At 39.0% G+C, this 16,469-nt stretch overlaps 1 protein-coding gene across 1 annotated transcript in view; it reads right to left on the bottom strand.

Moving 5' to 3' along the window:
• The window catches only part of LOC142406484 (collagen alpha-4(VI) chain-like), a 65,586-nt gene extending 63,544 nt beyond the window's left edge, over positions 1-2,042 (bottom strand). Inside the window, 1 exon segment of the mRNA XM_075495431.1 lies at positions 2,000-2,042. Within this exon segment, the coding sequence (XP_075351546.1) occupies positions 2,000-2,042 (43 nt within the window).
• Between the last annotated feature and the right edge of the window lie 14,427 nt (positions 2,043-16,469).

The following is a 16,469-nucleotide window of genomic DNA, read 5'->3' as shown; positions in this document are numbered from 1 at the left end:
AGTAGATAAGGATCCAGCCTACAGATGGGGCTTTCATTCCAACCTCTCCAGTAATCTCTTTCCTTAGAAGGAAAAAGAAAAGCTATTGCACTTTAGACTGCCTGGCACTGGCAGTGACCAGCTACTGTAAGAGTGACTCTACTGGCCACACGACTTGAGGGTAACTAGAGAGATCTTTTGGTTCATTTCCAGTGCAAGAGAGATTTAGCAGAAAAGTCCATCCCTTCTGAAACACAGTAACTGAAAAAGGTGTAAAAAACAGGGTGAGAGGCAGCCATGATGTGGATGAGCTAGTAATGCCACTGTAAGCAAGGTTAATGCTGGAACAGAGATCACATAGTCAACGTTCGTGGTGAATCTATCCCTGCTCCCATCACAAGGAGCTCCACGCAGTGTGGACTACAGCACACCAAGTAGAGGGGCAATTGCACTGTTCTAGTTTTTTTAGAGAAGATGTAGTGGTTTAAATTAAAAAAAAAAAAAGTTTTCCTTCCAGTTTGCTGGCAGAAGCATGACAGTCTCTGTAAGATAACAAGTGATACAAAGTCTTCTACTTTTGGATTATGGAGGCGCAAAAGAAGGAAATTTCATATGATGAGTCACGAAAAGCAGTAAGTCAAACTATGGTGTTCACTGCTTCTAACAGATTTTCCTAATTGAAAAAAGAATCCTATCATGACATTGATTCCAGGCCCCAAACTTTTAAGTTGTCCTGCTTCATAACTCTCCTTTTATACTCTGCATACTTAATTCATCAAAACTAGTGCTGTCATCACCATCAAGTTAGATTTGGAAATTTACATGTCACGGGCAAAGCTACCACTAAACTCACAATCCTGAGGCCTGGTCAAGAGAAAAACTAGTTAATCCACTTGAAAAATTTAAGAATGAGGCGAGAAAGGACTAAACGACAGCAAATATACACTATCTCTGATTGAAACATCTTTCTCATGGCTACACATTCACATGGGTGCACTTGTACAAGTCTAATATTTTCATACTTGATTGACACCATCCTTTTTTTTCATGAGACTGTGCAGCTCCCAGATGAAAACAGCTTTCAAGATAGATGCATAAACACTTGTAGTATACATACTCAAGGAATTACATCTAAGCAATTTTTTGTGCTCTCTTTCTGCGAGTTTTTTTGCAGTGAAAAACAGGTCAGAGCAAATGAGGTGAATCTGCTCAAGATTCTGCTAAGAAGTTTAGTATTTGACTTAATGGACACTGTAGTTGCCCAACACTGTTCAGGATCTGCATCAGAATCTTTAACCCCAGAGTATACCTTTAAATGCAGAACATTTTTTCTTTTTTTAATCAATGGATTAAAACACATTAACCCAGCATTTCAGGATGAAAACACATTAACCCAGCATCTGGAAGTGATAAATCATGCAAATTTTAAGTTGGATAGAAATTGTCTCAGTTTACCTGAGGATAAGCACAAATGTGAACAGACTAAACAAAGTAAAGATTTTGTGATTTACTACATCTGCCTTAGAAGGCAGCTTTTGCCCACATGCATGTACCAAGTATAGTGCAAATGCATGTGAAGACAGGCCCTGTCAGTCTGCCACAACTGCTTTGTTATAAACCGCTCAACCTTAACATGAATTTAAAAATATCACCAAGAGCATCAGTTTGTTAGACAGAGTTGCATCATTAAGCTCGCCTAATAAACTCCATGTGGCATAGCTTCCACTATAGTTTCATCTCATTTCATAAACCCTATTTATTGAATAAATAAAATTAAGGATAAATTAAAGGATAATGGAAAAACTATCTTCCTTTTTTCCTGTAAGTTACAAGATACTGGACTGTCAGAGGTGGAGGGGCAGACCTATAACCCATTCACTAAATGCCAGTTTCCTACAAAACAATAAAAGCACTAATATAGATTTGAACTGGCAACACTACAGTGAGCTACAAAGTTTTCTAAAATAAATCTGACACCAGATACAAAAAAAAAAAGTTGGTTGTAAGGCAAGCTTCTCACCTGAAAGGGTGATGATGTTTAGTTTCATCAGCTTGATGTCCATTGTCCTAAAAGACAAATAAAGGCTCATCTGCTATCCTTTTCATTCCAAAGGCACATCAGATCTATCACTGGCTGTAGCAGGCTAAATTATCATTGCAGCACAGCTTCTATTTCATTGTGCCTTTTATTGAACAACTGATTTCAGGTATCAAATACTGTAATGTTTTGCTAATCTCTCCTGTACCTGGGGGGTAGGGGGCCCGCTGGTCGGTGTACAGGACTGACATTGCTGAATGTTTGCCCTTCCCGATGGATCATTCAAACCATATCCATTTGCAGAATAGCTGAAAAAGTTTCTGGACCACCACGGTCCTGTGGCACATTCATGGGATGACAGTACACAGGTGACGCCTTAACCCTGTACAGATAAGAGATCTGTAGGAAAATCATATTTGACACTCCCTATGAAAATCATATTTGACACTCCCTATGAAAATCATATTTGACACATGAGCAAGGGAAGGTAAAAATTCTTCATAAAAACACATTTAAGAAACTGACTTTTTTAACTTTTTACAAATATCACTGGCTCAGTTTTCAACTCTGCAGTGACATCTCATGGCTCCACAGTAGTTCCAGCAGCGAACACATATTGTCAAAGAACAGGGACAAAACTGGGGAACACAAATATCTACATGTAGAAAACTGGGTAGTTGGCATTGATATGAGGTGATCTAATCCCATTAGTTGATAACGCCAAACTCATTTATCCTCCCAAATAAAGCTAATACAAAATATTGCCTGTTACAAATCAGTTACTTCTGCACATAGGCTTACATCACATGTCAAGAATGCTAGTTTTAAATAGAAGGAAAGAGTGAATGGGGAGAATTAAATAATAAGAAACTAGGCAGAGCTTAGCGAAGTTAAGGAGCAGGGCCAGAAGAGCAGCATTAGCTGCCGGAAAAACCGATTTCCATCCTTTCTAACACAGACAAGCTACCATGCCAACAGTCTGATGCCTTAGGTGGCTACCTGTTTCAAGTAGAAGAAAAGACAGTCTCTTAATTTCAGAGGATTGAAGCCATCACATGAATATCATTAGAGGGAGCTTTATATCTGCATTGCAGAAATCAGCAAGAGGTGAATCAATACTCTGTATTAATAAAGTTAACGTGTTCTTACAAAACAACCTATTAAAATGCTCAGTCAAAACTGAGTCCTAGGACTAAACCCATACCAGTCTAACAAATCACTGCATCTGTATACCCTTTCACAATTAAATGCAAGATCAGTCTTTATTCCTTAATTAACTCAAAGCACAATATCATTTTCTGGGTCAAAAGAAAACTACTGTATAATTGATTTTCTTATGATGAATAGCAAAGCTTTTAACTAGGTCTCTTGGGAGCCTAGTTTCTTTTTGCATATGTTGCTGGAAACATTAAGGTACTTAATAGATAGAAGCAAACTGGGGAGGGGAGGGAAAGCAATAGGCAGGCTTACTTTGTTGTTCCTGAGGTTAGGTTTTGAGCCCAATACAATTTTTGTGTGATTATTTGTGAAGGGATCAAACTCAGGCTTATGGTGAGAACTCAACTGCTCTTACCTGCGTGCTACCATGCCACCCCTGCATCATTATATTTTCACTCCAGCAAATTAAATCTTCATCATGTCTTTAGGGTCTTGAGCTGAATGCATGTGCAGTGTCTCGAAGAACATACATTGAGCTGATAAACTGTATTTCCATTTGATTAATTTTGTGTCCTACTACAGATATTGAAAAGTCTGAGTATTTCAAATCAGGAAATGTAATAAGTAAAACCTCTACAGTTTTAACAGTGAAAAAAGTATTCTAAAATTTAAGACTATACATGCTTCTTTATCTCTCAACTCTTGGCTTTTGATGTAGGTAATTACTGAAGTCAAACCTCGCTGTGGCAATTTTTGGTATTTAGTGACAATAACAGGGATTTCAACCAAAGGACACGTAAAGAAAATCCTCAAAGACACCCCCATCTTTTACGGAAATATGTTTTCCTCCTCTGGCAATCGCTGGTTTTCATAGAAAAGAAAGGAAATTAGAACATCTGGCAAAATTACCTTTGCAATGTTCCTAAGAATGGATGTTTACCGAGCTCTTTTATATAAACTGGAATACTTCCCACTTGATTGGTACATAACGATGAGATCAGATCAACTTAATAAAACATTCACAACTGCACACCCTTACTTCTTTTTTGATTTGCTTTTAGTGTTTCATAACCCGTATCACCCTCACCTAAGCATTGATTTTGCTTGTTTTTTACTTCTATTCTTCTGACATTGTTTTTGAAGATTTTGATCTACTGAAGAGCCTAAGTTTATCGCACAGTGTCCTATGAGAGAGAAAGAAGCAGCAATGTTTGCATAGTTGCCTTTAATTACAAGAGAACTTGACTGGACAACTCAGACCTTTCAAGCCCATGTGTTCTTTTTTCCTGCTCTTTTTTCTCCCATGTGATCAAATCTCCATGTCCTCAGTGATGTAAAGTAACAGTGATTTCAGAGACCAACAATAACTCAGCAGATTCATCCAACCACAGAGCAGGGTAAAAGGGCTAAATCAAAGGTATGCAAAGACTTCTGAGTGCAAAATGACTATGCAGTCTAGTGGAAAAAAAGGCGACTGAGTAAAGATACAACAGATGTTTATAAAGCCCTGAAGAGCTTGGAGACAATGTCTCTTCAAGAAAAGGACAGGATATCAACTGAAGCTAGATGCTGGCAGATTCATGGCAAGCAAAATGGAGGCTCATGTATTGGATACTTAAGTTGTGGAACGCTTTGCAGCAGGATGTGAATGCTAAGAGTTCAGATAAGCACAAAGGAAGAGTGGAAAAACTGAAAGTAAAGTATATCAGAGGTCATTAAATATAAAGATGCCACCTTTTAGCTCTTTAGGAGTTCCTGATCCTTGAGTATTACTACATTTCTGCTGTGTTCTTGTACTCTTCTTTATATAGATGCATTTGTTTGTCAGAGACAGGATAGCAGCTTAGAGGGGCATTTGGTCATATTAACTGTTGCCATTCACACTTTAATGGCTAGTTTTCCAAATGCTAAAATTGCCATCAAAAGAAAAGCAAGCCATCCAGCCCTATGGATCAAGTATAGCCCTGTTGTAGCATTTTATTTATTGCCTCTGAAAAGCAAAAGATTATGCCTGTTAAAGAACAACACTAATTTTTACCAAATGGCACTTATACTTGCCTAAGGCCAAGAGCTCTTCTAGCAGCACATCTCTCACACAGACTTCCAGGGAGGGGGGAAAAATAATTTGAAAAATTTTTGCTAAACCAAGGATCTGACAAATTTATTGTCATACGGAACACAAAGATTCTTCTTAGAAGTCAGGTTAAGAAGATCATTGCAGGGAGCCCAAAGTTAAGGTCTAACAGTAGAGTCCACTTTAAAAATGCACGTGGACAAGGCACTTGTAAAACAGAGCAGAAAGACAATTTCCTGTAAAGAACACTGGGGATTTTGTCCTAAACAGTTATAACTTCCAGACTGCTCCAGTTCCAGCTCTAAACTGCTCCTTTGTCTGTTTCTAGGCAGCAAAACAGGCAAAGAAGTGTTCATCTACCAATTCTGCTGGAGGTCCTAGTTCTGGTTTCCAGACCACGTTCAGTGCCAACTTCCTTGCCTGCAGTACTTAAAAAATAAACAAGTGCAGGAATTGTATTAGTTCTGAGGAACATTTTCATATCATCCTGCTGTTCACTCAGTCTTCTGAGGTAGCCATTATTTCACTGACAACCAAACAAATATCCGACTGGCTTTAAACTTTAAAACATTCAATGCATAAGTAAAAATGCAATAAAAATGAGACAGTCACATGCAAAGCCACCACCAGATGGAAAGATTATAGGATATGATAGCCAGATTGGAAGCGACATTTCCAGATGTTTTTCTGTTCTTAATTCCTTCTGATTGGACTCACCCATTTTATTTTGGTAGTTCAGAGTAGACATCCTGTAATGATGAGGACGATAAAACCCACTACATACTAGATTCTACTCAGTGTTATTTTATCACACAGTTCAATACTGCACAATGGTCCCACAGGACTAAAGGGAGACTCTGGTTACTTACAGAAGGAAAAAATAATAACTGGCTTTTCATTTGAAAAACTGACTAGATTTTTTTTGCATGCTTGTTTTATTAATAGCTGGAGAGCTATGGTTAAATTAAGGGATTCGAATGTAGCGTACATAAAATTTCTTTTGTTCCAGCTGTACAAACACTTATGCACACGAACAACTTAATCCTAGTGAAATTTTCAAGGATAAAGTAAAAGTTTAGAATATGCAACAACTGAATGAAGTCCACCATGTGACCCCAGGACTTCAGTGTCATTATTTTTTCTGCTGCGTTCCTATGCAGTGCAAATGGCAATGTTTTAGCACATGTTGTGAGATCAGCCTGCTGCCCGTCTACTTCCCTGCTTACAATAGTGTGTCTGGCCTCCTGCAAAAACACAAACAAATCATGTCACCTGCTGATACTTAGAAATTGAAATAATCTATAGGAAAAAACAGCTTGACTGAGCACAAGTGTATTTACGCACAGGGGGAAAGACTGGGGAAAGCTGAAGATGTAGGCTTGGTATTTACTCCAAATGCTATCACATTAGTTCTCTCCGTTGACTGAGGACAAACTTTCTCAGTACAGTGACAATTACCAAGATGAATCAAAATGGTCTTGGAGCAATTCCTAGGCATCCTCCCATTACAGGTATTCTGAGCAGTTTTTCCTCACTCCCTCACATACGTTTGTTCTTTCCACCTAGATTTTATAGCATAAGGACATGAAAACATTTTTACCAAAAAGTTATCTCCAAAATTAAGTCCAATGTCATTAGTACAGTAATGAAGTTCATTCATGAAGGAAAAAGATCTTTGACCATCCAATATCTTGCTGGCCCTGAAAGACAGTAATAAAGAGTATGGATATTTGATGAAATCCTTCAAGAATTTACTTTATTGAAGAAGCATCCTCTTAATCAAAGCAAAAATTTGTTTCTTTATTAGAGTAAGCACATCAAGCGAAAGAATTAGGAAGTTTACAAGGCAGAGTTTATGGATCAACTTTATCATCAGTATCGGCAGGAAGATAAACTATCCAGTCTTCCATCAAACCAGCCTATTTGTGATCCACAGAGACTATTACGGTGATCCCAAGGATTTCCCAAGAAAATCAGTCTCCCCACAGTCCACTCAGGTGACCTTTTTAATTAAATCCAAATGTTGTCAATTCTCTTCAAAACTTCCACATTGTTGGGCATTTCCATTCTTAAATGAAAGTTGAAATTTAACCCATTTTGATTTGTTTGTAATCTATTAGAAATGTTAAACATGCTATCAGATCACAGAGAGTGATCAAAGCTTGAGTGCAATGTAAGACTGGTCTCTTCCTCAAGGGATATGATACCAGTCTTGCAAATGGGTGTATATAAAACAGACCAATGAATTCCACCTGCCCAGATTCAGCAGCAAGATTAGGAAGCACCTTTTTCAGGTTCTGGAGTCTCTTTTACAGTGCATAGACAGTCTCTCTGAAGCAGCCATCAATACCTACCTTGTACATACTCATTTTTCTACAGTTATAGACACAGTTCAGAAATGGGTGTTTGATAGCATTTCTTTGGGCCACAGAGTTTACAGGAAGCAAGCACTAAAAAAAACATCTACTACAGACATTATAGTACATCATACTGCACCCTGAACTCCTACCTAGCTAAAATGACATCTTGGATGTCATATTCTACAGGGAAGACCACCTCTGCCAAGCTTCCCCAAATGGCTTGGAATTGAAAGTGAGTTCAATTCAGATGAACCCAGCATGTAATATAAGATATAAACTTCAGGGGGGGAGGGGGGTGTCAAGACAGACCAAATTAAGAGTATGATATGCAAACAAAATTACTGTTTGGGAAGGTCAAGTGTAAACTCGATCAGCAGATGCCCCAAGCACATTATACTCTCAAAGACAGTATGCACAAAGTAGTTTTTCCTTCTCACTGATCTCACACTTATTATTTAGTATTGCAGGGTGAAAGCATCTACATGATACTTGGCACAGTGCAGCAGATAGATACTTACCAAGTTCACACCATAGCTTTGCTGGTAAAAACACATTCTTACTTGAACACCCTTCCATCGGCAGAAGCCAACACTCTTCATACCCAAACCTTCACAAGACCAGCAGCCACAGAGGCACACCACCTGTACATGAGGGACAAAGCACGGGAGGTGTCAGCGGTTCTAACTTATGTCCCCTTGATCACCAACATGTCTTCAACAAGAGTCCTCCCTGTGGGATTCAGTAACATCAGCTTAGGCAGCAGGGACTGCTTCCTTCTGCAACTGTGGATTTAGTTTAACCTACAACCTTCACTTCAGGGTAGAGCCACTGCAAATAGCACAGGGTAACCCTGGAATGGGAACCTGAACTCCATGTAATCTATGAGCCTCATTATGCTCCAACAGGTCTTCAGTCATGCCTTACATGTGTAAAATCAAATAGCAACTAATCCAGTCCAACTGAGTGCCTTAGCTTTCCTGAGTTGCCTGCTAACAAATCTGAGGAAAAAAAAAATATCCTTATTTGTAATAATCTAACTCTTGCCTTCAAGCTAATCCCTTTATGAGTGTACTGGGTATAAAGAACAAGGTTTTGGTAGTGGTGGTGGGGCTGCAGGGGTGGCCTTTGTGAGAAGAGGCACGGGGCTGCCCTGTTTCAGACACAGCTGGCTCAGCAATGGACCCACTGCAGGCCAAAGCTGAGCCAGTCAAAGTTTGTCACACCTCTGTGAAAACAGTTTTAAGAAAGGGCAGAAAAAGCTAAGACTGAGAAGACCAACATAGGGTACCAAAGGAGCAATGAGGTCAGAGTAGGAGGCACGCCATGCTGGAGCGGGTACGCCACCAAAGGGACTGCAGCCCATGCTGGAGCAGGTACACCCATGAGGGGACTGCAGCCAGTGGAGGACCCAGACCAGAGCACAGCAAACAAATAAGCACAAAGGAGCAGAAGAAGAAAAAAGAAACAAGGAGCAGCAAAGAGAAACCGCTACATACTGACCCCTAACTCCTGCGTCTCCCATCACCTCACTGAATGTACTAAGTGTAACTTGTGTCAATAACAAGGGGGGAGAAGTGTCTGCAGTGAAGTTAAGCCTGGAAAAGGCGAAGAAAAGTGTTTTCCCAAAGTGTTTAAATGTTTGTTATCTTTGTTTTTCAATGCTCAAATCAGTAATTAAATGTTTATGTTAAAGGGGAATAAATTAATTTAAATTCCCCAACTGGAGTCTGTTTTGCCAACAACAGTAACTGGTGAATGATTTCCTTGCCTTTATTTTGACCCATAAGTTTTCTCACTCCTGTTCTTCCTGTTTTCTGTTCCTCCCCAGCCCTGTCCTGTTGTGGGGGTGGAAGTGTACAAGCTTGGCTGCTAGCTGAAGCCAACCCATCACAACAAGGAATGTGTATAAAGCTTTAAATTTATAATTCCTTGGGAGTACAAATCTTACAGTATAACAAGCTGTTTCAGTAAAGGACTTGCTTGATTAAATTCAAGTCTCTTGCAAATAACATTATTCATGCTAATTAAAAACCCTTCATCAGAAATGAGAAAATAAATAGCACCTTAAAAAAGCCCCCTCCCCCTCAATGCCTACAGTCTGAATTATTTATTATTTTTCTTCAAAAAGAAAAAAAAATCAGCCAATATAAACCCTTTAGAAGTTGCTTCTGCAAAAATTTGCTATTCTGTAAATAATGCTGTTTGCTTTACAGAAATGTTTTTCAACAGATGAGAGAGGTGCATTTGAACATCTGTTTTAGAACCTTTCTGTCCTTGAAATTGAGAAAATTGACCAGGGCTATGTTCATTATTTTGATTACTTTGGGCAATGTTGAGGAGTAACATGGGATGTTAATAGCAAGAAACTATCAGTGCTCAGGTGTCAGTTTGCTCCAGAGCACTTCCTGGGTGTATAATGCAGCACACAGGAAGAAAAGAATTGCTGTTAAGTGACAACCTAGCTTTTATTAAGATACTGTTGTATATACATATCTATTGTAATTCATTTACTGAATGAAGAAATTTAGCATTGAAAAGCAGACAGTGAGTGCGAAAAAAAGAAGAAAAGTCAGAGGAGATAGCTCATGGCAAGAAACTGAACTAAATTACAAAGAGCATACTGACCAACATGCTACATACCTCTTGGTGCACAGGAGAGTAACTCTACCGGTCCCATGTCAACATAAATAAGTGAAAGACAACACAGGAATTACATTCCACCTTTATATTGTACTGACCATCACACCTGTCATGTCACACTTAGAGAAAATAGCGCTTAACCATTTTTTTTGGCACTAATGATTCCAGCTAGATCTTTGCTTATCAAACACAGTTACATTAGTTTCTCCCACCAGTCCCTAAAAAGGGAAATCTTGTCCCTAGCAAAGTCATTCAACAGACTCAAAATTTCACCTCAATTCAATACACTCATGAAGTCTTAACGCATCAGAGCTCATGCGTATGAGACTTGAACAAAACTTGTATTCTTCTCCCTACTGCAATCCATAATATTTTTATATTAGCTTCCTTTAGAAAGCACAACAAAGGTTCTGGCTCTGCTTGGTCAATAGTCTGCATTTCTTCTTAAAATATTACCCAATTTCACACAAACCAAAACCAAGTTTTGTAGACTTCTTCTAAAACCACAGAATTCATCTTTGAAATCTAAGTAGAGGGGAAAAGACTGCAATAGTTTCAGATTTTAACATTTTCTACGATTCTCTGATGACTAAATTCAAAGAGTCATCAACCCAAGAATATTTTGCGTAAATTGAGAAATGCCACCGTGCCATAACTCACTGCAGAAATTTTTCTTACTTTTTATACAAGATTACATCAGACTGTGACGCATGTGATTAATTACATATATGCATAAATAGCACGTGGACATCTCTTAGTTAATGCAATAGTTCATAGGGTCATCGGTGCCTTCCACTCAAACTTATTTCATATAAAGTTTTATTTCATTATTAAGCTTCTTTTCCCAGTCAACACAGTCAGAAGAAAGAATCTGCAGATGCAATTCCCAAAAGAAGCATGCTTACTAACTACAAAGGTGAGGAATATTGTTTCTATCAACATATATTTCTCACTTTTCTTCCCTCTTTCCATAGTTAGGATCGCAGTCCCTATCACCGTGACCATTTGCTTCCAAACAGATGCCACAAATTACAGCCTACAAAGTTGAGAGCCAGTGTTTTAACTGTGTAAGGAGGAACTCTTTACTTTTAGACAATCATAGTACTTTTTCTAAGATACTAATTTAAGAAATTTTAGAGGACTTCAATAATCTCTGCTGAAACAGTGCTATTTAATAAACAAAATTATCTACAGAATTACAGTAACATGATTTTATATTTCATACTGCTATTTCTCGAGTCTTCGGGGGGCAAGGAGACCCAAAACTTCTGGCCAGTCTAGATACTGGATGTTTGACTGCAAAACCCAAATCTAAATCTCTGTGACTGAGTCAAGAAAACTTCAAAACCAAAACGAACCAAAGCAACTTCAGCCACACTTGTAACTAAACCAGAGCCAAACTAAAAACGTATTTGTTCAATTTCTGTTCTTTTAACCATGCAAAAACTTCTAGCTTCAATCTAACAGTAGACGGACATCTAGTGGTGTAATGTAACTGACTCCTTTTTTCAAGTAGCTTCATATATTCAAAGCCGTATCAATAGAAGTGCTTTCTAGCAGATTAATAATTAGAATACCATATACACACTTAAAGGCTTTATTTTCAGCTGTGCTTTACCTGCCTTCTTAATTTCATAAAAGTACCAACAGTAGAAATCAGGGGTCTGGGTTCAGATTCAGAAGCCTTCAATCAAGGAAAATTTCATTTTGAAGTGAAAAGAATTTAATGTAATCAATAGGTAAAGGTTCAGCCCTGAAAACACAATACTTAGGTACTCTATGTAACAATAAATTGGTGGTATTTAGCATAAAAATAGGTGAAGATCAGATAGTCTGTTTAAGAAAACATTTTGTGCGTTAAAGAATATACACAAACTCCAATCATCTGTTAAAACAGATTTGCTCTGGAAGAGCCCAACCAAAGCAGGCCCACAAATATAGATATAAGGAATTGCTCCTACATAGTTGATAAAAATATAGGCAACATTTCTCTAAATTATTGCAGTATCCATTTAACAATTGCATATAGAGGTTCAACAACTTATTCGTGAAACAGGTATTCATTTTCAACGCTGTTCTGAACAAACAGTCGTCACTGTTTAGTAAGCCATTTTACCTTCCTTAACTTCTTGTCGCTTTGGTGCATGCCTCTAAGTCTAAGGCCTTCCCAGGTCTTTAAAATACTTACCATCACATGCCTAAAATAATTTTACCTGGTGCTTATTGTACTGAATCAAACTGCATAACACAAGCTTACAATCCTTTAATGCAGAATAAAGAGATTATTCAAGGTACTTAACATGACTAAAATAATACAAATTACATGAAAGGGGTGGGTCCCATACAGTGATTAATTTTATTATTTATTCCACAGTAGTGACACTTCTATCATAGTCCTGCTGTACTTGGGATGTAAAAATGTAAGGCAATTACGTATCATCTGACTAGACATAAAACCGTACAATCCACAGAAGCGATGAGATAACACTGTCTTGGCTAACTAATAGGCTCAGCATATGAACAGCATCTCATGTAGACGGTTTTGAAAGCATCTTGTGAAAGGACAGTGTTAGGGAAAGGATAGTCTCTTATGTCGCTCCTAAGAGAGCAAGAATTTGGAAGGCAGTTCAATACAGGGGCACTTAAAGGTTCCTACACGATGCCTTTCTTTAACAAGAAGATGGAGGGAATTTAATCATCAGTAAAATATATCGGATGCCAGTTCTTAAAATGGCAATGGGGGAGGTCTCTATGGAACCTGCAGGCAGCATACCCAACTTCTGTTTCTGAACAAAGTGGTCAAGTACTGTAAAAACTCAGAAGTTATCTGGAATTGGCAGGAAATAATAAGGTGAAGAGGTTTGCCAGTGATACAAATACTCTGGTTTGTGAAAGCCTACTACGGAAAGTTGCGCAAGGATCTCATATAACTGTGTAGGTAATAAACAGCCTGTGAAATTAACTGCTGTTAAATCACAGAGGAGAAAACACCACATTAAGTACATAATGGCAGATGTTAAACTATCAATCCTTTCTCAGGAAAGATGAGTCATTCTGGAGAATTCTCAGAACTTCAGTCAACGCTCAGCAGTGGTTAAAAAGGCAAATACAGTGTTAGGAATGATTCTGAATAAAACAGTACACCAGGATACAAAATTAACCAGCAGGTCGAGGGAGGTGATCCTTGCCCTCTACTCCGCTCTCGTGAGACCCCACCTGGAGTACTGCGTTCAGCTCTGGGGCCCCCAACGTTAGAAGGACATGGACCTGTTGGAGTGAGTCCAGAGGAGGGCCACAAAAATGATCAGAGGGCTGGAGCACTGCTCCTATGAAGACAGGCTGAGAGAGGGGGGGGGTTGTTCAGCCTGGAGAAGAGAAGGCTCCAGGGGGACCTTACAGCAGCCTTCCAGTACCTGAAGAGGACCTACAAGAAAGCTGGAGAGGGACTTTTTACAAGGGCATGTGGTGATAGGACAAGGGGTAATGGCTTTAAACTGAAAGAGGGTAGATTTAGATTAGATATAAGGAAGAAATTCTTCACTATGAGGGTGGTGAGGCACTGGAACAGGTTGCCCAGAGAAGTTGTGGATGCCCCATCCCTGGAGGTGTTCAAGGCCAGGCTGGATGGGGCTTTGAGCAACCTGGTCTAGTGGAAGGTGTCCCTGCCCATGGCAGAGGGGTTGGAACTAGGTGATCTTTAAGGTCCCTTCCAACCCAAACCATTCTATGATTCTATGAAAATTAATGATACAACTCTAATATTGCACACCATTCTGGCCACCCCATCTCAAAGAAAACATAGGGAAGACTGAAAAGAACCACAAGGACAAATCAAAGATACTGAGAGGATTCTGTTCAAGCAGAGATTAAATGTATGAAGAAAGAAATAACTTGAAGAGATAGCAAAGAAGAACACAGACTTACAGGCAACCTAAAAGATGCAACCATTAGATAGGATCATAATTTCTTACAAGCAGAGGATAAGGAGCAAAACGTTAAACTGAGTGACAGGAGGGTTTTGGTTTGTTTTTCTTTTTTAAAAAGGGAATGTTATCTCATACAACAATTTAAACTATAGAGCACATTCCCACAAAATGGCTTGAATGCCAAAATCAAAATGCGCTATAGCTACAATTAGACTAATTCGTTGAAAACAAGCCCACTAAGAGCTATCAAAAGCGATGATGTGAGTTCAACTCACAGGCTGCAGGAAGGTGAGACAAAATACTACTCTGAGCTTGCTCTATTCTTGTACTCTTTCCACAAGCATCAAGTACACTCCAGTCAGAGGAACACGGGACTAGAGTGGGCCATGTTCTGACTCTGTATCGCCACGACAGACAGAGTGAAAGTAACCATGGAGGAAGTCAAACACAGACACCTGATAGCAATACATGTGGAAGACCAAATTATATCAACGTTTTGGAGCTTTGTTTTTTAATGCCAGGGAGCATTAAAAGCTACGGCTGTAGTCAAATGAAAATAGGAAAGGCAATATGCAAAACTTAGATGAGAACCATCACCAACATGCAAATGTCTACCCCTACAGTATATGTTTGGAAAAACAAGGAGAAGAGGAGGCAGAGAAGCAAGAATCAAAATCAGGAAGCAGGAAGAGGAGCTGGGAGACAGCAAATTATAGCATTATGGGAGACAAAAGGAAAAACGGGATTAAAACATCTCAAAGAGTGAGGACAAATGAGAATGAGCTGATTCTGCCTAATTAGCAGCAAAGGAGCATGAAAGAGAAAGAGAGACCTGAATTTCTTCATCTGATATGGCCTTTGCAAAAAGGCAAGAGCTGGAGGGAATAAGATAAAGACAACATATACAGCTATGATCTTCTCAGAGCATATTGACTGCAAAAGGCAGGCAGGAAGGAGAGATAAGAAAGCAAGCATTAGATGAGGTTAGCAAGGAAGGCACATAGGGAAAGTAGATGGTGGGAAGCAAGGGATACTCGGGGCAAATATCACCAAAGGTAAGAAAAACTGAGCCAGAGCAGGACCTGGATGTGGAATCTGGATTTCTGCCAGTGGAAAAAGGGATATAACAGGAAAGGATGCCAGGAGACCTGTAGGGATGTTAGAATAGGAATTATAACAATAGGGAAATTGAACAAATTGGGGGGGGGGGGGGGGCGGGTAACACTATAATGCAAAAGTGCAGGGTGGAGAAGGATTGCAAGTTTAAATGCATACAAGCTCAAAGAAAAATAGGGTTCCCCAATACCTGTAGAGCAAGCCCTTGTCAGGTAGGTGGAATCCAACACTTGCAGTGAGAAATGGAGGACAGCAATCAGTATCACTGGCAATTACCAGAATGTGCTTCTCCAGAGGGTGCTCTTACTTATGACTGAGCTCTTACCACAGGTACATGTACTTAACACTTCTGCCAGCCAACTTTTGAGTGACTGAAAGCAATGAAGCTTCTGCCCATCAGCAGCAGCCCTAAGAATGTTTGTCTACTTCCTATTATGGCCTTCTGCCCAAATAATAACAACATGCAATATTTAACAACCATAGTAACTGGAAGTGATTTTCTGCACAGTATCTTGGAAGATAAGAGTTAACCATAGATATAAAAATTGAAGTGTCTGTGATACATCAACATCGATGGAAAGAACTGATGCTTCTTCAGCTACAAACAAGAGGAGCCAATTTTAATATCTGGCTCCAAAACTAAAATGCTACTACAAGCAAAAGGCAAAAATTGATCCGCATGAAGTCTTAGCCACAGTCAAGACCTCACTAACTTACTCTACTTTTTGTACATTTAAAAGCTTCTTGTAGAATTTTACAGCAGATTAATAAGAAACAGAAACGCACAAGCCATTTATTATCTGAAGAGGGCTAATCACCAGTGACCATTAATTAGTGAAAAATTAATTCTCCCAAGTGATATTTCTGAATTCTGATTAGCTAGAAGAGATCTTAGCTTATGTTACAGAATAAATGTTTTTGACATGTAGATTTAAATAAGGAATAACATTGTCTGCTGTTCTGCCCAGTTCAGTCTCCTTTTCATCATGCGTGTCACTCTGGATACTTCAGAGTTGCATTTGGTCTGTAAATGGTTTAGTCTGAAGCCATGGTACACAAGTTAATTTTAGGCTATGTGAGTTATGCCACTATGTCTGAACATCAAATTGATGCAGACCTTAACTGAAATTCCTTGTTCATTTTCATGGCATCATTAAGTAAATATTGAACCAATACGT

This window comes from Mycteria americana, chromosome 2 (genome assembly GCF_035582795.1).
Source record: "Mycteria americana isolate JAX WOST 10 ecotype Jacksonville Zoo and Gardens chromosome 2, USCA_MyAme_1.0, whole genome shotgun sequence".
NCBI classification, from domain to species: Eukaryota; Metazoa; Chordata; class Aves; order Ciconiiformes; family Ciconiidae; genus Mycteria; species Mycteria americana.
Note: the sequence above shows the minus strand (reverse complement) of the source record. Positions and strands in the feature narration are given on the sequence as shown.